This window comes from Sphaeramia orbicularis, chromosome 22 (genome assembly GCF_902148855.1).
Source record: "Sphaeramia orbicularis chromosome 22, fSphaOr1.1, whole genome shotgun sequence".
In the NCBI taxonomy this organism is placed as follows: domain Eukaryota; kingdom Metazoa; phylum Chordata; class Actinopteri; order Kurtiformes; family Apogonidae; genus Sphaeramia; species Sphaeramia orbicularis.
Window position 1 is genome coordinate 836,241 of NC_043978.1, and position 25,815 is coordinate 862,055.

At 38.9% G+C, this 25,815-nt stretch overlaps 1 protein-coding gene across 1 annotated transcript in view; it reads right to left on the reverse strand.

The window, feature by feature from the left end:
• LOC115414118 (RNA polymerase II elongation factor ELL-like) overlaps positions 1 to 25,815 on the reverse strand; it is a 40,091-nt gene that overhangs the window by 3,499 nt on the left and 10,777 nt on the right. Inside the window, exons 2-10 of the mRNA XM_030127334.1 lie at positions 23,862 to 23,906; positions 23,625 to 23,746; positions 20,082 to 20,242; positions 15,982 to 16,280; positions 15,764 to 15,888; positions 4,785 to 5,244; positions 4,613 to 4,700; positions 1,979 to 2,045; positions 1,708 to 1,879 (exon numbers count right to left, since the gene is read on the reverse strand). Of these exons, the coding sequence (XP_029983194.1) occupies positions 1,708 to 1,879; positions 1,979 to 2,045; positions 4,613 to 4,700; positions 4,785 to 5,244; positions 15,764 to 15,888; positions 15,982 to 16,280; positions 20,082 to 20,242; positions 23,625 to 23,746; positions 23,862 to 23,906 (1,539 nt within the window). The remainder of the gene's footprint in view (positions 1 to 1,707; positions 1,880 to 1,978; positions 2,046 to 4,612; positions 4,701 to 4,784; positions 5,245 to 15,763; positions 15,889 to 15,981; positions 16,281 to 20,081; positions 20,243 to 23,624; positions 23,747 to 23,861; positions 23,907 to 25,815) is intronic.

Sequence of the window (25,815 nt, forward strand, 5' to 3'; positions counted from 1 at the left end):
TAGTTAATGACATTTTTCCTGATGGAACCTTGGTTTCCTTCATGTCTCTGCTGTTAAAAATTGGTTCCACTGTTGTGTTTCACACGGACGCTTATTGTGACGCACATGAGTCCAGGCCCCACCCCCAGTTGGATGTTCGGTCCATGTTCAGTTGGTCTCAGTCAGGTGGATCCAAATGTGTTTCAGACTGAGCTGACAGATTAGAGGGTACAGATGGAACCAGAGGTTGCGCTAGACATTTTTATTGTCCGTCATTTTGACGGACAGGGTCGTAAAAATTCCGTCATAACATATTATTATCTGTAATTTCAAATTTTTATTTTTTAATGATAATGAGATATATTTAGTAGTATTTAATGTTCAAAAACATCTCAGTGACACAGCAGCTGTAGTTGCTGCTGGCTGATAAACCAACGTGATATCACGACTCACATAATTCTATACTCCACTTTTAACTGGTGTGTTCTCTGTAGACATTCTAAACTTTCCTTGTGTTTGTTCACACAGTGTCCAATCCCATGAACTGAGGGTTCGGGTTCAGGTTCTGTGAACCACAGATCTGGAAACAAATGGACATGCCATCAAATAACACATGAAAGGTAGAAAATGCGTACATGTAACACACCAAATGCCATCAGAACTGGAGTATTCCTTGTCTGTCCGTCATCCTTCACCGCATCAGTCCCTTTTTTTTTCACCACGTTTATCAGTCCCATCACATTTACTGGGTTTTAAAAGAACTGAGGAGACTCGGCTGTCTTCACATTTTGCGCTAGCAAAGTAGCATCTAATTTTGGCTAAAGTCAGCAAAAAAACGATTACCCTCAGTATTTTAATCTGTCAAAATGACGGACGGCCATCAGAATTTTCCGTCATTTAAAAAAAAAATCTGTCAATGACGGAATATTTTCAGTTAACGCAACCTCTGGATGGAACTGGACTGGTTTGGACCAGTTTACATCTGGTGGTGTTGGTGTTATTTCTCTCTCTCTATTTTTTTCTATATCCTTTTACTTTGATACTTTTTGTAGTTGTTGTTTCAGCTGATTCTGGAATAAAGAACAAGTTGTTTGTCATTTTCACACGTCTGTTTCACATTTTTACTATTTTTTTTTTTCATTCATTCAAATAATTGGTAAATGGGATGAAGTCGATTATTTCACTGCTTTTTCCAACAGGAGGTGACCATGTTGGATCCATCTCCCTTTATTACTTGACTTTTCGACCGTTGTTAGACATTAGTCGCTTTTCCATTGACCCTCAAATTGCGTGAATATAACTTACACATAAAAATTTGCCAAATGGAAAAAAGACAGTTTCACCAAAACCTGTTTTTCCATGAAAAGTTTTTGCACTTGAAAGAGGTGGTTTGTTGGGTGTAGAAAAATTGGTATATCATGCAAAACTGCAATGGAAAGGGCACTCCTATTTTTGGGGCATTTCGCAGGAGGGCCGGCGTTACGTTCTACATGTTACATTCTACGTATTTCACCTGGGGGCGGGGTTACGTTCTACATGTTACATTCTACGTATTTCACCCGGGGGCGGGGTTACGTTCTACATGTTACATTCTACGTATTTCACCCGGGGGCGGGGTTACGTTCTACATGTTACATTCTACGTATTTCACCCAGGGGGTATGGGTAAATATGGGTAAAGTTTAGCATGTGTCTGATGGAAAAGCCACTCGTGGAACCTGGGTGTTACCTTGTATTTATGGGACTGGCGGTGCTGCTGTTTGAGCTGCGAGTCCAGCTTCATGAACTGCTGCGTGGTGCCGTCGATGCGAGCGTGTAAGTCTCTGTATTCGCTGTACTCTTTGTTAAAGTCCATCTTGTAGCTCTGCCTCTGGGCGTGGTTGGAGATCACTGTGTACTTCCTGCAAACACAGAAAAAGGAAAACACTGCCTTCAGGAGAATGTGCTGCTGCATATAAAACATAATCAATAAACACAGATGGTAAAGAATATACGCTTACGTTAAATAATCTGCTGCATCGTTGTCTGCTTGGAGAATATTGGAGTCAAATAAAATGTCATTAGACTCTGAAAGGAAAAAAATGTACAGAAATTTAATCAAGGTAACACAAGACATACATACACATACATACATACATACATACATATATACATACATACATACATACATATATACTGTATATTCTCATTTCATTTCATGATGTCAGATTAATTTTCGTTTAGAGGAATTGACCAGTTTCATTTGAATTCTTTCAGTTTTATCTGACTGCGTTACACTACAGCTCCACTCCAGTGTTTCAACTCCTCAGTCATGAAACTATCTGTTGTTCGTCCTTCAATTTTTGATGAAATATATCCAGAAGCATACAGGCATTTCAGGATGGAATACAGTTACAATATTAATAGTGAAACAAAGACCAGGTAACAGTTCAGGTAATATTGTCCTTTTCACACAGACTCCTTGGTTTGATGCTTTTGGATTTAAACTCTGCTCAATACTTTCTAAATAAAACAGCAGTACAGATTTAAAAACTACAATATTTGGTCATTGTTTAGTAAATTTGGAACAGTGAATATGGAATTGGGCTATAATTAAGAGAAGGATGATCAGATATATCTTATCTAGGCTTATTTCTTCATTTTTTGACAAACCAAATAGTACATGTTGGACATTTAATTTAAGTGAAGAGTCAGCTGTGGTATTCACAAAACTATTCAGATCAATCCAAAATGTGTGAGTAGATAGATAGATGTACTTTATTTATCTGGCCCGTGGGATGAATTTGCGAAATGCAAAAATCACATTGAAGTAGGGCTGCATGATTTTTGCCAAAAATAAAATCCTGATTTATTTTCTCTAAAAATAGATTTTGGGGTAAAACTACAAAAGACAACAGAAGTCAGCAGGTTGTTTTCATGAGCAGCCACAACACAAGGCACTGCCCCCCCCCCCGATCTGTGATGGGATCAGTGATGGGCCCACAGAAGGTCTACCAGTGTGAGTCAGTGACAGACATCAGTCATGTCTGTGTGGACCACCTAACATGAGTGGTCCACATGAGTTCTACTTGAACTGGGGGATCTGTGTGTGAAACCACAGCTTACACTGGGATCAGCACTGTGGCCCCTCCCAGATTTAAGGTCTGTGGTCATTACACAGACTAATGTGAAAGACCGCTGTCCCAGTTAGGAGGAGGAGCCTACAGTAGGCCAGAGAAGGAGTCTATGGTAGGCTGGAGGAGGAGCTATGGTGGACTGGAGGAGGAGCCTACAGTAGGACCGGAGGAGGAGCCTACGGTAACCCAGAGGCACAAGTGAGATGAAATCGATTAGATGATTTTCCTTTTTTAAAAATCGTCCTAATTAAAAAATCCGATTTCAGTTTAAAATCGATTAATCGTGCAGCCCTACACCGAAGATATTAACAATAAATGGAGTCAAACTCATTTCAGTTCAGGTTCCACAAACAGCACAATGTGATCTACAGTGGGTCAGAACCAGTAAAAGGTAATCAAAATAATCTATAGATAATGGTAATTCTATATTTTTCTCGTTTTAGTGTAAAAAAAGTAAAATTACATGAAAATGTTTTCATTTATGAACTATACTAAAAATACTACAACTAAAAATATAAATAACCTGAACAAATAGGAACATGAAATGTGTTAAGACAAATGGGTGCAATTTGAACAACATTCTGTCTGTTACTATATGTTTTGTGTATTTGTGGATCCACTGTGATCTGTACAGTGTTATACACACGAGTAAATAATAAACTGACGCTGAATATTCTTAGAATTGCACATATTTTTCTTTAGAAATTCTAGGTTGTTCGCGGTTGTTCATGTCATCCACATTTTTAAAGGGCAGTCTGTCTATGTCAACATTTTCAGGATGTAATTTTACCTTTTTCACACTAAATGACAGACAAATCTTTGGAGTTGACATTATTTGTGGGTTATTATGTTATTATTGGTGTGTTGACCCGTTGGATCCACAGGTTCTAGATGTGGTCATTTTTATGCTGTTGTGTATTCGTGCATGCTGTACCGCATTTGTCCAGCAGTCACCGCCAAAGTGTTCTGACCATAGTTATGTGATTTTAAGGATATTGTATTAAAAATGACTAGTATCTGCCAAAATACTAGTCCGATCAACTTACTGTTTTCACTAGTCTGTTCACTGAGAAAAAATACAAAAAGTATGACAGACTGAAGCAGTCAGCTGTGTGCGGACACACACACACACCTACACACACACACACACAGAGGTCACTTGGCTTTTATAAAATAGATTTTACTGGTCTGGCCCACTTCAGATCATATTTGGGCCCCTGAACTAAAATGTGTCCGGCACCCCTGGTTTAGGTCATCGGTGGATGTTTGGGTCTTTAAGGGTTAATTCTGCATCTGCTTGACAGTAACAACACAAATATTTTTTTTCATATAATTGTAAATAAATGTAGGCAGTAAGGGTTTAAAGGTCTCATCTTGTGCAAAGTGACATATTTTCCTGTTTCCTGCAGAGAAACATCACTTATTTAGCCTGAAAATCTATTTCCTCATTCATGCCTTTCATGTGGTTTCATAGCCGTATGTGTCACTGACTACATTACCCATGATGCCCGGCCTTACCTGTGCCATCTGATGACACTTTGTTGTTGGTCCTGTATGAACTGGGATCTTTTCTGCGTTCCCTCTTGTCTCGCCACCGGTCTTTCTCCTTGATAAACCACACCATACAGTCACTAGTGCATCATGGGAACACAGATCTGATGCTGGTGCAGAGTGTGTGAGCTCCACCCACCTGCTCTTTGTGTTTCCTTTTCTTCCTGCTGATGGTGTGTGTGTTCAGGGCCGGTACGACCAGAGGGGGCGGGGGTCGCTCAGGGGCCCCCCCTTCAGGCTCCTCCTGTGCAGACGGAGGTGGCTCCAGCCTCGTAGCGGCCTGCACCTCCTGCTGACACACCTCTGATAACGAGTCCGACAGAGTCCTGGGGTCCAGTGGCGTCCTGGGGTCCAGTGACGTCCTGGGGTCCAGTGACGTCCTGCTCTGCGGCCCATCACACCTCAGGCTCAACCTGTCACTGACTGCTTTACTGGACAGGTGAGAGATCCTGGTCTTTTTCTTGGCCACAGGGTCGGTGTACTCCTCTGGCAGGGAGGGTTTAGGGTGGTGGGCTGGGGAGGAGTTGGGGGTGTCCCTCAGGGGGCTGACCTGGGCCTCTGGGACAGAAAGAAGGTTCTGCTGTGGCTGAAAAAGCCTCCTGCACACAAACAAAAAGGCGATACGGTAGAGTTAACGTCATCAAAGCTTTACATTTGGAGATGACTGAAATCTAAACACCTGTAGTTAGAATGGACTGAAATGGACTCTGTCATAGTTTAAAAATGTCCTCCTCCTGTCAGCACCGAGTGATAGAAAGCATTTCTTCTTAGTTGGACAGAAAGTAGACACCGAAGTAACTATGTTCACATGCAAAACTATTAGAGCTGATTCAACTTGAATCGAGGCCGGCCTCTGCGTCCGAACCGTACCGTGAACCATGACCCAAGAACCACAACAGCAGACCGTAGGTCTGCTTTGTGTAGTGGCAGTGATATGAAGAAAGGCCAAAAGAAGATGTGTGTTGACGCATCTAAAATAATGATGGTTTTGGTACGTAATATGAAGAGAGGTGATCAACACGCACATCTGCAGAATTTGATCTCAGACCGTTTCTATAGACTCTTCACATTTCTTCGTATGTCTTCAAACTCACTCTTCACATAGACCACTTCACTCCAGTGTACGCAGTATATTTATCTTTACTCCAACACTGTAGTTTAGATGTTTATTTGAATGTACTCAACGTTGCCTCAAACACTATTTCTGTTTTTGTAAATTTGTAAATAAGAAAACTGTGCACACATGCTGTGGCGTCTGTCACCACATTCAGATGGGCAGTGTAGTTACATGGACTTGTATGAATGTAAAGAAACTCGATTAATATCTGTTTATATATGTATGAGTGTAAAGCTGTTGGATCACTAAAATTATTTGTATTTGTGGATATTTGAAACAGTTGACTGTTGAGTATCTATGATTGATTATATGTTTGAAAAGTTAATTTTTTTTTTTTTTTTGCTCTTCTAAGATGACGTATATTGCAGGTCACGTGTTACTGTGATTAGACACTGCATATAAAACACCTGTGGAATGTCCTCTATGTTATGTTTTTGCCGGCGTTGGTTTGTTTGCCTGTCTGTCTGTCCGTGTGCGAGATAACTCAAAGTTGTGGATGGATTTGGATGAAAATTTCAGGAAATGTTGATAATGGCACAAGGAACAAATGATTAAATTTTGGTGGTGATCGGGGGTGGGGGCACTGATCTGCCTTGGCGGAGGTCTGCACTCTCCGAGTACTTCTAGTTCTATCTGTCTTCAGTCTGATGAAGGGCCTCGGCCCCAAATGTCACGTGGTTTAATAAATGTTTTGGGAGCTCACAGGTTGTGCGGACCTTCCTTTATTTTTTGGTACATAATATACCTGAAAAATGTAAACGTTACTAATTGTAGGTGTTTCTGGTCCCACTCAGCACCAGTGTCTTTTTAAGGGTCAAACCCACCAATCACAGCCTGTTTCTCATACTGTTGTCAGCTGACCATATATAAACGATAAACTGTCACTAATAACCTGTTTAAAATATTCTGATAAAGCAGCTGATAAACACACTATCTCTTGCCTCCACTTGTGTCTTCCAATACAGCGGCGTATTTGTTTTCTTCCGGTAATGATGACATCAGTCAGAACCAAAAGAGCTTTGTGTGCTGTCCTCCACGTCTTCTTCTCCGTTTTTTTGTGAGAGCATTTCAGCACCACATACAGGCCTGGCATTTGGACTACATGGTTTTCAGTGGTTTTGTGTGGACACAGATATTTCTTGAATTACTCCATGTTTATGAAGCACTCTTTTGAAAACAACAATGAAAAAGTTTGGATTGGAAAAGATGCAGTTTGGTGTGGTCGGTTGGTCAGATAAAAACAACTCATCTCTGCTCGTCCGACCGTCTCCTGTTTCTGCTCTTCACTTATTGCACTCGGACCTTTTAGCCTGTGGTGTTGAACAGACCTGACAGCGATAAACAGCAGAGATAAGGATGCAGATGTAGAAAATGTGCATCTAGAACAGCTCCATAGAGTTTTGTGAAGGTGCGTGTCTTTTTTTTTTAGTTTTTAGAATCTAAAACTGGAAATGAGAATCAGGAAATACCATTGGATTTTTCTATTTCAAAGGTTGTTTTTTTTTTATGTGGTCTGGTTCATTCTGTCGTTTGTTTGCTGAGTGGAGAGGATGTGGAGTCTGAACACTTACAAACACAAACTCAAATGGAACCCAGCTTTCCTTCAACTATTTAAAGGTTAAACTGAATTAACCTGCTACTAATGGGACAGTGTTAGTAACTGAAGGAATGCATGAACAGTTTATCTTTACAATTCACACTGATGCTGTGTGTTTGTTTATGAAACGCTGACAGATTCACGTCATAATTGTACCACAGTCATTAAGTATATGGACGCAAAATAACTATCAGCACCAATAATTATCGGACCGATGTTGAAAAAAATGACATCGTTACGATAATTTTGATAATTAAAGTTTTCATTGATAAATCCAGCCCATAATAATAAATCTAAATTGCTTAGATTTGGTGCATTTGACCAGTACACAGTGCACGTTGTTACCTTGACAACTGCCATAAAAATCAAGAATCAGCAGAATCAGACTCAGAGGTGTGGATCAGTCCGTTGTTTGTCAGTCAGAGGGTTTTCAGTTCCTTCCTCTGCTCCAGCTGTCAGACCCAGAGGAAGATCCAGAGGTGCTTTGGTCTGTTTTGTTCCGACAGCAGCAGAAGAAGAAGGACATTCAAAAACACTGAACGACAAAACAGATGAACGGAGCTGAATGCTCAGAACAGTGACCAATCAGCACCAAAGTAGGTGTGGACATATGTAGCCACGCCCACTTTCACCTCTGCTAAAATCCCACCCCCAGTTTAATGGCTGCTGTCCACGTTCAGCCTCGTCCTCTCATATGGACACATTATAGAGAAAAAGATGAACGGAGCTGAATGTGTGAAAACGGTGACAGTCGATCATCACCAAATTCTGTCTGTGACATAAACAGAACTGAAAACCCTTGGACTATTGTCCATTTGAAGCAGACAGAGGCTTTAGGTTCTGGAGAAGCCTTTAATGGACTATTAAGAGTTTAACACTGACTGGAAAGAAGAAGAAAACAACTGGAAGAATGGAAACTGTTGGGGTTTGGGATCAGTATCAGTTACAAGAAGCAGGAAGTTATCGGTTATCGATGGTAAAAAACAGTTATTACATACATACATACAGGGTGTCCCATAAGTCTCCATACATAGGAGACATAATACATTCCATACATACAGGGTGGGGAAGCAAAATTTTCAATGAGCATTTAGTTGTTTTTTCTCAGCAGACACTACGTCAATTGTTTTGAAACCAAACATATACTGATGTCATAATCATACCTAACACTATTATCCATACCTTTTCAGAAACTTTTGCCCATATGAGTAATCAGGAAAGCAAACGTTAAAGAGTGTGTGATTTGCTGAATGCACTCGTCACACCAAAGGAGATTTCAAAAATAGTTGGAGTGTCCATAAAGACTGTTTATAATGGAAAGAAGAGAATGACTATGAGCAAAACTATTACCAGAAAGTCTGGAAGATACTATTAAAGAAGAATGGGAGAAGTTGTCACCCCAATATTTGAGGAACACTTGCGCAAGTTTCAGGAAGCGTGTGAAGGCAGTTATTGAGAAAGAAGGAGGACACATAGAATAAAAACATTTTCTATTATGGACATTTTCTTGTGGCAAATAAATTCTCATGACTTTCAATAAACTAATTGGTCATACACTGTCTTTCAATCCCTGCCTCAAAATATTGTACATTTTGCTTCCCCACCCTATATATGGTTCTAACATGTATTTCTTTATATTTTTTCTTTATAGTCCTTCAGCAGTGGAGGACACGCATTGAAATGTGTTCCCGACAAAATAGCAGTCATATAGAGCATATTATATAAATAAAAATGGTTTATGTCAAGAAATGTTTATTTTTCCTATGTATGGAGACTTATGGGACACCCTGTATGTATGTATGTATATATATATATATATATATATATATATATATATATATATATATATATATATATATATATATAAAATTAAGTCTAGTGCTGTGAGGTCTGGTGAACTGGACAAACAGGTTGATTGGATGGAGGGGTTTCGTTGAATACCTTCTGTGTTCCCCAGACTTTTTTTTTATGTGGATCCCTAAAAGACAAAGTCTACATTATGAGACCTGCAACAGTCGCTGAATTGAGAGTAGCCATTGAACATGAATGCACACAAATAGCAAGGGAAGTGTTTGGTGATGTGTGCGATTCCATTGGTTGTCATTATCTGCAGAGTCTGGACCAGAATGGACGTCAGTTTGAGAACAGAAGGAACAGACAAAACAATAAAAGGATGTTTGGAAATTCTATTACATTTGGAAAATTAAATGAATTTTAATAAACACCTACTTTACAATTATTTAAAGTGTGTATACATTTCTTTGTGACACCCTGTGTGTGTGTGTGTGTATATATATATATGAGTGTATATATATATATATATATATATATATATATATATATACACACACACACACACACACACATACATACATACATACATACATACATATATATATATATATATATATATATATGCATGCACACACACCTCTTCCTGTGGTACATACCTCTTCCTGTTCCCCGGTTCCCTCTTCCTGTTGCGGTTGTGTGAGTGGCCTGTTCCTGTTGGAGTATGTTTTGTGTTGATGCTTGGTTTTTGGAAACTTCTGGACTAACTGACAACTGATTTTGGATTATGGACACCAGAGTTAATTGGCGTGCACACCATAATGCCGCCGAAAAAAAGCCAGACACTGGAGGAGTTCGAGGACATTAAAAATTCCCTCAGCTCCTTGACTGAGGAAGTGGCCGCGGTTGGAGAGCAGCAGAAACAGCTTCTGGGGTTGCTGGAGGAGGTCAAGCAACTACGTCTCCAGAACGTGGTGAAAGACCGGCACATCGCGGCGCTAGAGAGGCGGGTACACGAGCTGGAGCAGCATTCCCGCATAAACGATGTGGTTATCACCGGCATCAAAATCAAGCCGCGCTCCTATGTGCGCGTGGTGGCTGTGGATGGCGGGGAGCCCAGCGAGCACGAGACACACTGTGGACTGTCATCCTGCCTGCAGAACAAGGGGATAGTGTTGGACCTGGAACACATGGAGGCCTGTCATCCACTGCCCACAAAGAACGGCAGACCACCGGCCATCATAATGAAATTTATCAGTCGGAGAAACAAGATGGCACTTCTGAAACAAGGACGCAAACTAAAAGGAACAGATGTTTGCATGAACAACCAGTTGACCCGAAGGAACACCGACATCGCTAAAAAGGCAAGATATCTCAAAAAACAACGCAAGATTCAACACACCTGGGTAACAAACTGTAGAATAGACATCAAGCTGAATGGAACTCCAGAGGAAGCCACAGTGTTGATGGTGAGGAGTATCAAAGAACTGGATAAGTACTGATTCCAACGGCCAAGGTAACAACCACCATGAAGAACACACCTAACACACAGACTGCACCAAGAACAACAGCGACATGGACGAACAGCAGAAAATCCTCTACCACAAACAAATAGAACTGCACACTTTTGAAATTAAGGAGCACAACGCAACAGATCCAAATACGGAAACAGATCCTGACAATAACTTTTTCTCTTCTATTGTTACAGGTTGTAATTATCTCACACAAGAGCAGTATGAAAAGAGAATCAATTCAGTAGGTAAACTGTCAATAATACATTTTAACAGCAGAAGCATGTAGAAAAATTTCAATTCCATCAAAGAGTACTTGCAACAATTCACTCATCCCTTCAGTATCACTGCCATCGCAGAAACCTGGTTTAATATTGATAAAAGTATTGATTTTTGTATAGATGATTATGAATTAAGATATATGAATAGAGAAAAGAAAACGGGGGGCGGGGTTGCTTTATATATTCAGAAATCTGTCAAATGTACGATTCTAACAGATATGACTTTCACAATAGATGGAACTATGGAATGCTTGACCTTAGAGATCTACAATGAAAAGAAGAAAAATGTAATTATAAGTTGTATATATCGATCACCTGGTTCAAGCATAGACGTTTTCAATGAATGGGTGGAGAAATTATTTTCCACTGTAAAACAAAAAATATTATTTATCTGTGGCGATTTTAATATTGACCTATTAAATCCAACTAAACTGAAAATTATAGATGACTTCTTAGACACAATGTGCAGCATGTCCCTTTATCCAACAATAACCAAAGCAAGCAAAATAACATCACACAGTGCCACAATTATCAATAACATCTTTACTAATATCATGGGGAATCAAACCGCCAGTGGCCTGTTTATATGTGACATCACTGATCAGTCACCTGTTTTCACTCTGTTTGACTGTGATATAAAGAAAAGTAAAGAAGACATGAAAATTATCTCCAAACGAATAAGAACTGAAGAAACTATCAACTCCTTCAACCACAGTTCAAGGCTCCAGGACTGGAGTACAGTCTACTCAGAGTCAGACGTAGATAGTGCGTATGACAATTTTTTAGAGATATTCATTTCACTCTATAATGCACACTGCCTGGCTGAGGAACGCTGTATAAAGAAGAAAAAAACAAAAAGCCCTTGGTTTACTAAAGGAATAATAAATGCTTGTAAAAAGAAAAATAATCTCTATAAATTGTTCATCAAGATAAAAACCAAAGAAGCAGAACAAAGATACAAGGTTTACAGAAATAAATTAACAGACATAATAAGAACTAGCAAAAAGTTATAACAGTACTATATGAAAGTAAGAACAATATAGAAGGAACGTGGGATATACTGAACAACTGAATTAAACAAGGATCTCCTAAGGCAACATATCCTTATTACTTCATTGACAAGAATGGTGTAAACCATAATATGAATAATATAGTTAACAGTTTTAATAGTTTTTTTTGTAAATATTGGCCCAGAGTTGGCCGCAAGAATTCCAGATCAAGGTATTGACCAATATGATAAAACTATTAAAAGAAATCAATACTCAATTTTCCTCTCTGCAACAAGTGAACAGGAGGTGATAAACACCGTTCTGAAGTGTAAAAGTAAATTATCCACTGACTGTCATGACACTGACATGATGATTGTTAAAAAAGTCATAAATAGCATTGCCAAACCTCTAACCCATATTTGTAATTTATCATTCCAATCTGGTGGTTTCCCAAATAAAATGAAAATAGCAAAGGTCATTCCAATACACAAAAATGAGAGTAAACAGCTACACAAATTACAGACCAATATCCCTATTACCACAGTTTTCCAAAATCTTAGAAAAACTATTTAATTCTTGACTAGAAAAGTTTCTTGACAAACATCTTATAATAATCCGGGTCAATACGGTTTTAGAACAAAAACTACCACCACAATGGTAATAACTGACGCAACAGAAGAAATCACTAACGCACTGGATAAAAAAAAAACAAAACATACAATTGGATTTTTTATCAATCTCAAAAAAGCATTTGACACAATCAATCATTCACTCCTACTCAATAAACTTAAACTATATGGTATCAGGGGGGTTGCTGGGGAGTGGCTTAGAAGCTACCTAACAGAAAGGGTGCAGTCTGTCAAAATGGGACAATACTCAACAGGATATCTTGGCATTTCTTGTGGTGTCCCCCAAGGGTCTGTTCTGGGACCCAAACTATTCAATGTTTATATTAATGACATATTTAATGTATCTTAATTGCTTAAACTCATAGTTTTTGCAGATGATACTAACATATTCTTCAGTGGTGATAATCATAACGAACTTGTAACTACAGTAAATGAGGAATTAAGTAAACTGAAAAAGTGGATGGATAAGAATAAACTGTCATTAAATTTAAATAAGACTAAGGCAACGATGTTTGGAAACTCTAAAACCAGCTCAGAACTACAGATAATGATTGATGGAATTCAAATTGAAATGTAGATGAAAACAAATTTTTAGGAGTTATAATAGACAGTAAATTGTCATGGAAAGCCCACGTCAGACACATAAAAACTAAAATCTCCAAAAGCCTTTCAATCATAAATAAAGTGAAAACCTACCTTGATGAAAATGCACTCCGTACTTTCTGCTGCCCCTTGGTCCTCCCATACCTCACATATTGTACTGAAGTGTGGGGAAACGGTTACCAATGCACCATAAATCCATTAGTCATATTACAGAAACCAGCAGTACGGATCATACATAAAGTTGGATTTCTAGAACACACTCATAATCTGTTTATTCAGTCAAAACTATTAAAAATCCATAACCTTGTAAAATATTATACAGCAATAATCTTATTTAAAGCATTCAACAAATCACTACCAAGTAATATACAAAAAAACTTCGGGAGAGTTCTCATAATTTGAGAGGTTCTGGAGATTTCGTATTTCCCAAATTTCGAACCACTCGTAAACGCTTTTGTGTGTCTGTATGTGGTGTGAAACTTTGGAACGGTCTGGACATCCAACACAAGCAATGCCAAAATATCCACCGATTTAAACTGGTATACAAAATTATGGTCTGGTCCCAGTATAAAGATGGAGGGTCTGAAAACTGATGTTCCATAAATACTGTCTTAAATGTTAATGTGTGCTTGTTGTTCCTCATCTAGTTGGTCTGTGTTGTCCATTACCATCTGGTATTGTTCTTACCATCGCTGGGATGTGCTGCCCTTTACCATTAGTGCTGTTGGAGTTTTTTGGGGTTTTTTTCTTACCATTGTTGGTATGTAATTCTTGCTGTTCTTTACCACTTGTGGTATTGCAGTTTTTTGATTTTACCATTGTTGGTATGTAATTATTATCATGTAAGCTGACGGTTAACTGTTACCATGGTAACACCACCAGGAATGTACTTTGTTTCTATTTTTTACACACATAGGCCTATTTTGTTCTATTTTGTTCATTGTTCTGGCTCAAAGTCAAAGGACAGCAGTGAGTATTTAAAAGTTATTATGTTAAGTTATTTGAAGATGAGAATGGGGGTGGGATTAAATAAGTTTTTCTTCTTCCCACTCCTTTTCGAGTATAAATGATTTTTTTTTGTTTGTTTTTTTTTATTTTGAATTTGCATGTATTCTGTGAATGCTCAAAATAAACAAACACACACACACACACACACACACACATATATATATATATATATATATATATATATATATATTAGGCCTGTAACGGTACACAAAATTCTCGGTTCGGTACGTTTTCGGTTTTCAAAGCCACGGTTCGGTTTTTTTCGGTTCGGTACAGGAAGAAAGAAAACCCCTCAAAATGTATTTCATACATTTGAATTTTTGAACATTTTTCCCCCAATTTTTGGACACAATAGAATATAGAAAAATAGGAGTAATATAATTCTGCTGCTATAAATCAAATAGAAAATAAAATAAATTATTAATATGACTAAATGTATTTTAAACATTAGTATAACACTTTTCCCTGAAAGGTAGTTTTGAACAAACAACAAAAATCTAATCACAGTTCTGTCAGTTCACAGTCTGCATAAAAATATCAACCAAAAAATTCTGCATGTAGTTCAACATTAACAGGAGGGTAAACTGGTATTCTGTTTTAACAAACTGAAGAGCAACATTGACAACAAACTTAACCAAATTATTTATTTTAGGACAGAGAACAAACTGTTTAGGACACTTTGTGTACTCGTGTGTACTCGTGTGTGCACGTGTGTGCGCGCGCGTGTGCACACGCAAGGTGCGATTTGTCTGGGGGATGGTTTGTTTGTTTGTTTTTGGTCGGAGCCGGGGGGGTGCGGTCCGGTCCATAACTAACGTAACTAACGCTGGCGTGAAACGAAAGTGAAACTTCATTTTTATATACTTTCAACGTCCAACTCCGAGTTCTATTCCTCTGGTATACAGCGTGCGTGAGAGACAGACAGACAGACAGACAGACAGACAGTTAGTGTGTTTTAGAACTACCGTAGCTCCCAGGGGCCACACAGCGTTCGTCTTATCTTCGTTTCTTTCCTCGTTGTTGTCTTTCACCAGGACCTGAAGTGATCCCAAACTGGACTGTACTGATGGTGGAGGGTCTTCAATCTCTTCCTTCCAGGTTCTCATCATATATATATTTTTTTTACCTTATATCAGCTGCTATTTCGTATTTCAGGTCGATGTATGCGTCCTTAAATATGTCCGTGTGAAACTTGCGCGTATTTAAAGTTCCGCATCAAACAATGTCTTTCGTTCCTTTTTCTTTTTCTCAACAGACTGTGCCGTTTCGGTACAGCTGTGTACCGAACCGAACAGGTGTGTACCGAAACGGTTCGGTACGTGTACCGTTACAGGCCTAATATATATATATATATATATATATATATATATATATATATATACATATATATATATATATATATATATATATATATATATATATATATACATATATATATATATATACACATATATATATATACATATATATATATACACATATACATATACATATATATATACACATATACATATACATATATATATATACACATATACATATATATATATATATATATATATATATATATATATATAGTAAATCTTTTTTACCTGACAAGGATTCGTTTGAGGAGCTGCTGGTCTCCTGACGTGTACCCGGGCCAGTCCTTCTGCAGCTCCTTGTAAAGGTTGTCCTTCAGAATGAAGGCCTTGTCTCTGCTGTTGAGCTGCCCCACCTGTACACAAGTACATCCACACACAACAACAGTCAAACAGCTGCAGCGTCTGGACGTCTGTTAGTGCTCCTTCAGCTGTTTTCAGGGTTTCACCTCCATCAGGACTGAGTCCAGCAGGTCTTTGTCCGCTGCCTTCAGTCCGTCCTTCTGCAGCCTCAGGATCATGTCTGGTTTCCTGTAGGGCCTCAGAGCCAGGAGGTGGCTGACCCGCTCCCTCAGAGGCCTCTCCTGCAGGTCGGACACACTCCTCCTGTTGGACGCCAAGGCGCTCTTCTTCTGCCTGGACACGCCTCCTTTCCTGATGCTGCTGAGGAGGGGGGGGTGGGACGAGGGTTTGGGCTTGGTCAGGCCGGCCAGAGCAGGGGTCGGAGGTCGCACCGTTACCTTCTTGCCTGCAAGAAGAACCACAATCAGAACCAGAAATACTTGATTAATGCCCGGTGATGAAATTAGGGTGTTCCAGTTGGTCCAACACAGTTCAAATACAGAAAGAAAACAACTCAAGAGCAAGGGAGAAAAAAGATAAATAAGTAAATAATAAACAATGCTATGTAGTTATGTACGAGAAATGTATAGAAATGTAAAGAGAAGTCACAATATTCCTGTTAGAATGTTCAGTTGAAATTACAAATGTGCAAAAATTACTCTTGGAATAAATCTTTTAGATCTGAAAAATACAGTCCAGAGGGAAAAATATAATCCTGAATGGAAAAATATAATCCCATATGACTGTTACAAATGCAAGAATACATCCAATAAGTCAAATAGGAAATGGGTCATCCCACATGACAGCAGTATTTTCCACATAAAACCAAAACATGTTGAAAAGCAGAGGCCTGAGCGTGTGCTGTGGACGCATTTATTTATTTATTTGACTTTCTCATTAGAAATGTCATGGTTCTGCAGGAGGAGGACTTGGTGACAGTATTCCATAGATAATAGAAAAAGACCTCCCTTCAGGTTCCAGACGTGTAGAGTCTGTCTAATTTAAGAAAGAACCACAGCGCTCATGCAAAGGTTTACACTTTCTTCTTTTTCTTTATGGTTTTTCCTCTTAAGTAACAAATCAAATCTTATAACTTGTGACATTGTGCTTTAATGGAGAATTAGATTTTTACCTTTCGCATTTTAATTATAAAATATCTGAATAATTGCAACGCTGTGCATCTTTACAACATCAAGACTGACTTCAACATTAATGGATGAAACAATAACACATAAAAAAGACAATAAATCCACAAGATAAAGGCGATGTGAAAGATGCAACAAGACAAACCGATGCAGAGGATGGAAAAGAGAAACACACTGGAAAAAAAAACAGTAACATAAAACAAGACTAACATGGAAATGATAAAGATGCAACTCAATGAAAACAATGTAAAAGATGCAGTTAGATCAATGGTGTAAAAGACCCAAAAGGCACCGCAAGAGGAAACAATGGAGAAGATGCAACAATATGAAAACATGCAAGATTTAACAGACAAACACTAGGGCTGTGTATTGGCAAGAATCTGGTGATACGATGCAAATCCCAATACTAGGATCACGATACGATACATCACAATATATCATGATATTGTTAAAAGGGCAATTTTTTGTTTGTTTCTTTTTTTTAAACGATTATCTCCTTGAAGAATTGAATTACACCAGAAATCTGCACAAATACTAAACACATTTTTATTTGATCCCAACAGGATCTAATGTTACATCACAAAATGTTCCTGTGTTCAAACTGAAATTCTGTTTTACAGACATTACAGTTTCAGATCCTGTTCAAATGTTCATGTTCTATTAGTTCAGAACATCAGAACAGGATTTGAGTTCAATCCCAACAAAGGAACTAATACTATTTAATAAAAGAGTGTTAAATAATAAATAAAATATAAACAAAAAAGAAAAACAAAAAAACAAAAATGAACCTCCACAATATCTGCATTTGAATAAATGCTTAAAAATATCAATACAGTACTTTTTAATATTGATATTGTGAAATGAAATATTGTGATATATTGCAGACCTGATATTTTCTTACACCCCTAACAAACAGTTTTCATCCTAAATTTCATAATAATTATGAAAATGATGTTAAAGACACAAGAACATACCCTAATAGATGTAAAAAGACAAAATATGATGTAAAAGACATAAATGACGCAGAGACAACGTAAAGATTTCAATCCAAACACCCTCTGGAAAAGTCCTTCAAAAGCCAACTTTGGACTTGTCCACTTTAAGGATGTTTCAGACTTGGACGTCATCACTTCTACTGCAGTAGAACCAGTTGAATCAGTAGTGGTTTGGATTGGACCCAGGTACGTAGCCTCGCACCGGGGTAAGGATGTGTGTGCATGTATGTACATACGTGGGTTTAAGGGGAAGTGGTTTGGTGGTTTGAACTGGAACGACAGCGGGGACGCAAACACTAAATCAGCTGTTTGATCTAGAGTTTGTGTGTTTGGTGAGTGTGTTCAGGACGCTGCACATGCACAACATCCAGCCTCAGCAACTTTTCAAAGTAACACAACACACACAACACACACCAGTCCCTTCTCCATCGTCCATCTGTGTTAAACTTTCCCCATATTTCCTAAATGTGTTCCAAACACAAGTGTGTAATGTTGGTTTGTCCATTCAATCCCTGCTGTGCTGCTGAGTTTCTTTCTTCTGGTAGATGTCAGTGTCAGTCCTTCCATACACAGGAACATAAATCTGTGTTGTTTTGAATCTAGAATGCTGGTTCCTCCTCTATCTCCTACTAAATTCTAAACTGATGTGGTTTCCTGGTGTGTCCACACATACACACATGTTTGGGTTCAACTCTTCTTCTTCTCTTGTTCTAACATCCATCAACATCTGTTTGTTTTGGTCATGTGACTCTAGTTGGACTAAGAGGTCTTTCTGTTACAGTTTTGTGTCATATACCAATTTAACTACAAAAAAACACCTCTAACAACAACAAAAACTATTCATCAAAAAATATGAGTTTTGGTGAAAGTGTCTTCTTGGTAGTTCTCCTCAGTTCAACTGGACTACAGTACGTGGTTCTCACTAAGATAAAAAAAAACCCTTAGATTAAGAATTGTTAGATAATTGATCTTGTTTTAAGAGTTAATTTCTTATTTGAAGTAGACATGCTTATTTCTAGACTTAATCTGAATAAGGGGTTAACAGTACAAAAAAATTTCAATTCGGTACGTTTTCGGTACGTTTTCGGTACGGTGGTGTTCGGTTCCATACATTTTTGATACATTTTCGATACACTGAAGGAGACCAATTTCATTTAAAAAACTGAACCGATCTGCACCAAACAACACCGGCACACTGCTCTTGTTTTGTCGACCCGTCTCTCTCCGCTGACATAGCTGACAGTGAATCTGAGATGCTCTGTAACGGCAGACCTCAGAGCAGATGGAGGGTCTTCAGCTCTGTCTTTGACCCTGTACCTGCTCTGAGCTGGTTCACCTTCAGCCGGTGGACGGTGGTGGACGGTGGTGGACAGCTCAGACGTCCATCTAGGATATTAAATATTACACATGGGTTCTCTTTGTTCCACCTGCTCATACTGTGTGGGCTTCATGTATTCGCTGGGTCCACCTCTGTATTGGACTGAAGGACCCAAACCCAAACGGTTCAGAACAAACGACTGCACCGTTCCACCGCGAATCTGAATTCAACAAATCTTATCCAGTGAAGTTATCTTTCTGCATGGACACATATTTCACTTGTTTTCAGTACCTTTTTCCTCAGATTTAGTGTTTTTATCCTGTTTTTAGACACCTGTTTTCTGCAGTGTAGTTTAGCTCTTTTGAAAACATTTCATCAGTTCAGAACTGAAGAACAGAGTTGAACCGAGAAGAACAATGACCTGGACGAATGAGAACCTACAGACATCTGGTGAAATTGTCGTTTTTTCCATTTGGCAAAATTTTGTGTGTAAGTTACATTGGTGCAGTTCGAGTGTGAAAGTAAAAGCGACTGGTGTGTGAGTTGATGCAGGTGCAGGTTTACTAGAGCAGCAGACGAGGAAGTCTATGTCCACGCAAGTTGCTACGGCAACCAATGCAAGATGGCTGCCAGTGTGTTTTCTATTCACAGCTCAGTACAAACGTGTCTTTAGGCCAGTCTTCTTCCTCCCCCCGTTGGACTGATGTGTTGTGTAACTGTGCCGATAACGGCGTGCGTTCTGCTCTTACCCTGGTATCGGCCTCCATGTTTGATGACGATGGCCCCCCGGCTGCGCGTCTCCTCCTCAGCCTGGGCCATGCTCTGGATCGCCTTATCGTACGAGTCATCGGTTGCGTTCACCGTCATCTTCTTCTGAATCACCCCGAGACATGACAACTCCTCTGTAGCGCTGTGGGGGGGTGAGGGGGTGGGGGGGGTCAGTGAGTACACATGGAGATCTCCCACAGCTCTTCTGTTCCAGTGCAGTTACTTCACTGAGGTCCAGGCTTTAGTTACATGAATGTTTACATGGTTTTCATGGCTCTGGTCTAATCTGTAGTTTACCTTTACTCCTCATGTGCCCGTCTTAATTAACCCTCCGGATGTCCCACCCACTAAAAGACCCGCCCACTTCAACCACTAAAAGAGCTTAATCTGCTCAGTGCCGTGGTAAAGTCCAAATGTTTTTCAAACAGTTTGTTTTGAACTTTTTTTTCATTTTTTTGTATTTCATCAACTTCAGCCATAAACACAAATACCAAATACTTAATAACGGTCAGATTTTTAACCCTTTAAATGTTTGTAATGGAAACAAATGCCCAATGCCTGACAAAGGACTTCTTCTAGGGCAGGGGTGTCAGACTCATTTTAGTTCAGTTCCACATTCATCCCAATATGATCTCAAGTGGGCCAGACCAGTAGAATAATACCAGTGAAAAAAGTTAAATTAGATTATGATAATGTTTACATCTACAGCAATTCCTTAAAAATCTGAATAACATGAACTTGAAATGTCTTAAGGCAGCCTTACACTGTGCGAGTTTAGAGACGATTTCTCACTCGTGCGACTCTTTCTGGGATCGGGCCCGATGTGCCTCTAATCGTGTGTCGTGCTTCGTGCAGTGTACATGGGGTAAAGAGAAGCGATTAGCACCTCACGACCACCTCACGACCAGCAATCGTGTGTTCGCAAGGAAAACGGAGCTGTTTGAAATCCTGCTCGCTCCTCGTGAGTGTATCGTACTGTCAAAGCAGTGCCACGAACCGATGTGCCTCAAATTCACACTGTGCATGTGCGAACACAGACGGGTACAGTAGCGTACAAGCTAACAGTAGCTGGCTATTGTCCTAGTGCAGTTTAGCTTTTGCAGCTTACCTCTAGTTCCTGCTGTAGGATGACAGCCCATACTGTCCACGTCTGGACAACCAATTCCTGCACCGAACACATCGTTGTCTTTTCTTCTTTTTTGATTCCTCACAGATAATGGCACATATTACCAAAGCAGCTCGTTGGTTTTTGTTTAGCACTACCATTTCGTGACTCACGCCAATACACAATCGTCTATGCACTTTTACGGATTCCTTGGTATTTTAACGTTGTATTTCCGGATACAACACTCAAACGTGTCGTGCGTCCTGTGGTGTATAGTCCTACAGTGTGAGCAGTCAGGTCGCATACGAGCGTCGGTCCGTACAGTGTGAGAACATGAATCGTGAGTCTGACTGTACGACTTTTGAGATGTTTGAGATGGAGCTGCGTGCAACGATCGAAATAATCGCACAGTGTATGGCCGCCTTTAAGAAAAACAAGTGCAGTTTTAGTAATATTTTGCCTCAGTTTATCATTTACACATATGCATTACAACTTACATTACAATTACAAATACACAAAACATTTAGTAACAAGTATAATACTGATAAAATTGCATTTACTTTTCTCAAGACATTTCAGGTTGTTCATAGTTGTTCAGGTAATTCACATCTTTTTGTAAAAGGATAGTTTGTTAATGTAAACGTTTTCATGTAATTTGACTTTTTTATACTAAAACAAAAAAAAATTGGAATTGTCATTATTTATAGGTTGTTATGATATTAGTATTTTTCTGGTCTGACCCAGTTGAGATCTAATTAATGTGTATGTGTCTGTATGGACCCTGAATAAAAATTATTTTTACACCATTGATTGTTAATAACTTCAGTGTAATTTTTGCATTTCACAAATTCATCCTATGGGCCGGATTAGACCCTTTAGCGGGCCAGATTTGGCCCCCGGGCCGCATGTTTGACACCTGTGTTCTAGAGGAACAACACCACTCTGTTGGACCATCCTGCACGTTCCCCTGATTTAAATCCAACTGAGGACATTTGGGGATGAATGGAAAGGAAGTGAACAAAAATGGACATCAGTTTCAGACAGTGGATTCAACCTGACTGTTAGTGCGTCCAACCTCAGCACTGATGGTGCGCTCAAACAGACAAAGCTTTGGCTCCTTTTCCATCAGGAGGTCCTGACAGTGGGAACACCTGACACCAAAGGACACTGAACCCACATTTATGCTCACATTTGGTCTGTTAAAGGCTGGGCTCTTACACTTTGGATGGGCTGGTGAACAGACTACTTCAGTTTAATTGTTGCTTTCCATTTTTTTTTTGTCTCACTCCCATTTCTTCTTTTTGCATTTTCAAACTCTACTTAGAACCAAGGTTATAATAGTTTTGGATTTTTCATTATAGTTTTAGTTAGTTTTGACTTTTTTTTTTCTCTAATTCAGTTAGTTTTAATTAGTTTTTTGAGAAGGTTTGCGAGTTTTTAATAGTTTTGCTTTTTTTCTAAATGCTTAGTTTTAGTTTAGTTTTAGTTTAGTCGTCTCTTTTCTCTTCTTCTCTGTCGTCGTATTCAAATAAATCCCAGACAGGACTCTGCTGCTTTCTCCCAACTTTATTTCCATGTTTCCAGGTAGAGTGGGGACCAGAAGACGACTGGAAACCACAAGTGACGGAGCAAAAAGTGTCGTATGGTGCCGCTAGCTAAAACTGCTCAAGTGAAATAAATCGATTTCACATCAATCCACCATTGACAAAAGATGAAAACAAAGGGAATTTTATCCATAATTTTAATCCATTTTAGTTAGTTTTGTAAACACACAATACACTTTCAGTTAGTTATCATTTTTTCTTTTAATTATAGTTTTCATCATTTCGTTTGTTTTCGTGAACGATAATAAACTTGCTTAGAGCCTTCTGAAGATCTAACAGTGAAAAACAGAAATTCATGCAATTTTTCAACTGGTCTTAAAATTTGGATCAGGAGTTTATTTCATCGGATCTCCTTGGTGTTTTGTCGATAACTCCGTCAGATTTGGTTGGATTTCTTCTCCTCCATAACCAACATAGTGAACCCCCAGTGGAAGAACCCTATGGATTGGAGCTTATCTATCAGTATTGAAGTCATCCACATGGGGGCGCTGTAGCTGAAAGTTTTAGTTGAAGCTTTTTTAAATCGTCAATAATTGGCCGATTGAGATAAAAATGGGTTCATATTGATGTTCTTCCACATGTCCATGTTCTGTCTACCATCTAGAGTTCATATGGGCTCATGTTCATTCACCAGGTGGAGTTTAGGGTTAAATGGGTTCATTATTGTGACACTATCAGGTCCATGGAGCTCAAACTGAGTTCATATCGATTGTGTAACAGTTATCATGGATAGAGTTATATATAGCAGAGGACTGGGGGGATCTGGGGGACATACCCTTTCTGTCAACATAATTATGGGATGCCTTTTGTCTCACCTTGTGGTGTGCTGTTGGACAACCTCGAAACTTCCGTGTGGATTGTCTTGGGCAATATTTTTCACATCAAAGGTGAATATTCTCACTTCGTCTGTACTGTCTGAATGAGGGATAGTGATTCTCTGTGAAGTGAGAGAAAAACAGAGGAAAGTGAGATTTGATCTTTTCATTTGTAATAGAGAGGTGAGAAAAAAAAACATTGAGTGAATGTAAAAGAAGCAGAGCAGTGGTTTTCACCCCTTGGTTTCCGCTGAAGCAGATGGTGGGATGGGAGGAGCTGCCCTGAAACACACAAACAACACAACATCAGTCCACTCAGCTTCACACACAAATGTTTCACAGATTTGTCAGATCAGCAAAACAAAACGTGAATTCATGCACATTTTCACTTCATAAAATATGTTTGTTTCTGCAGTTCTTCACATAGTGGTGCTTTAGTGTCGTTTCCATCAGATATGACTTTCCTGTTGCAGTTTCCTTATTGATAAATCACTGTGTACGTGGACTCACATGGCTTCTTTATTCTACTTCATTAGGGATGCACCATTAGTTTTTTACAACCGATACCGATAACTTCCTGCTTCTCGTAACCAACATACCGATCCCAAATCCCAACAGTTTCCATTCTTCCAGTTGTTTTCTTCTTCTTTCCAGTCAGTGTTAAACTCTTAATAGTCCATTAAAGGCTTCTCCAGAACCTAAAGCCTCTGTCTGCTTCAAATGGATAATAGTCCAAGGGTTTTCAGTTCTGTTTATGTCACAGACTGAATTTGGTGATGATCGACTGTTGCCGTTTTCACACATTCAGCTCCGTTCATCTTTTTCTCTATAATGTGTCCATATGAGAGGACGAGGCTGAACGTGGACAGCAGCCATTAAACTGGGGGTGGGATTTTAGCAGAGGTGAAAGTGGGCGTGGCTACAGATGTCCACACCTCCTTTGGTGCTGATTGGTCACTGTTCTGGGCATTCAGCTCCGTTCATCTGTTTTGTCGTTCAGTGTTTTTGAATGTCCTTCTTCTGCTGCTGTCAGAACAAAACAGACCAAACCACCTCTGGATCTTCTTCTGGGTCTGACAGCTGGAGCAGAGGAAGGAACTGAAAACCCTCTGACTGACAAACAATGGACTGATCCACACCTCTGAGTCTGATTCTTCATGGTTTTTATGGTGGTTGCCAAGGCAATAACGTGCACCATGTACTCGTGAAATGCACCAAATCTAAGCAATTTAGATTTATTATTATGGGCTGGATTTATCAGTGAAATCTTTAATTATCAGAATTATTGGAATGACGTCATTTTTTCAATATTGGTCCAATAATTATCGGTGCTGATAATTATTGTGCGTCCATATACTTAATAACTATCGAACAATTATGACATGTGAGTCTGTGAGCGTTTCATAAATTAACAAACAGCATCAGTGTGAATTGTAAAGATAAACTGTTCATGCATTCCTTCAGTTACTAACACTGTCCCATTAGTAGCAGGTTAATTTAGTTTAACCTTTAAATAGTTGAAGGAAAGGTGGGTTCCATTTGTGTTTGTAAGTGTTCAGACTCCATATCCTCTCCACTCAGCAAACAAACGACAGAATGAACCAGACCACATAAAAAAAAAAAAAAAAAACCTTTGAAATAGAAAACTAATGGTATTTCCTGGTTCTCATTTCCAGTTTTAAGATTAAAAAAACTAAAAAACAAACAAAAAAAAAAGACATGCACGTTCACAAAACTCTATGGAACTGTTCTAGATGCACATTTTCTTCATCTGCATCCTGATCTCTGCTGTTTATCGCTGTCAGGTCTGTTCAATGCCACAGACCAACTCATTATGCTACTTGGTTTTTTTTTGGCCAAATTTGACATTTACTGATGCAGTTCCAACCAGATCATTAGTTGGGAAATCCAATTTGAGCTTTTTGTTGATGTCAGAAGAAAAATCTACACAACCCAACTACAGAACTTAGCTTTGATTGTCAGAATCAGTTCAGTTTAACCTTGAGTCCCAATGAAATCCTGGTGAAATTTTCTCAACGTTCATATACAGACAACCCAAAAACCATAACACCTCTGAATATAAGCATTCCCATCATGAAGGGAATTATTTATAGAGTTTATAAAACGGCACAGAAGGAGTTTTCAACCATGATGAAGCTTCAGATGACATCTTTAAGTGTGACTCAGAAAG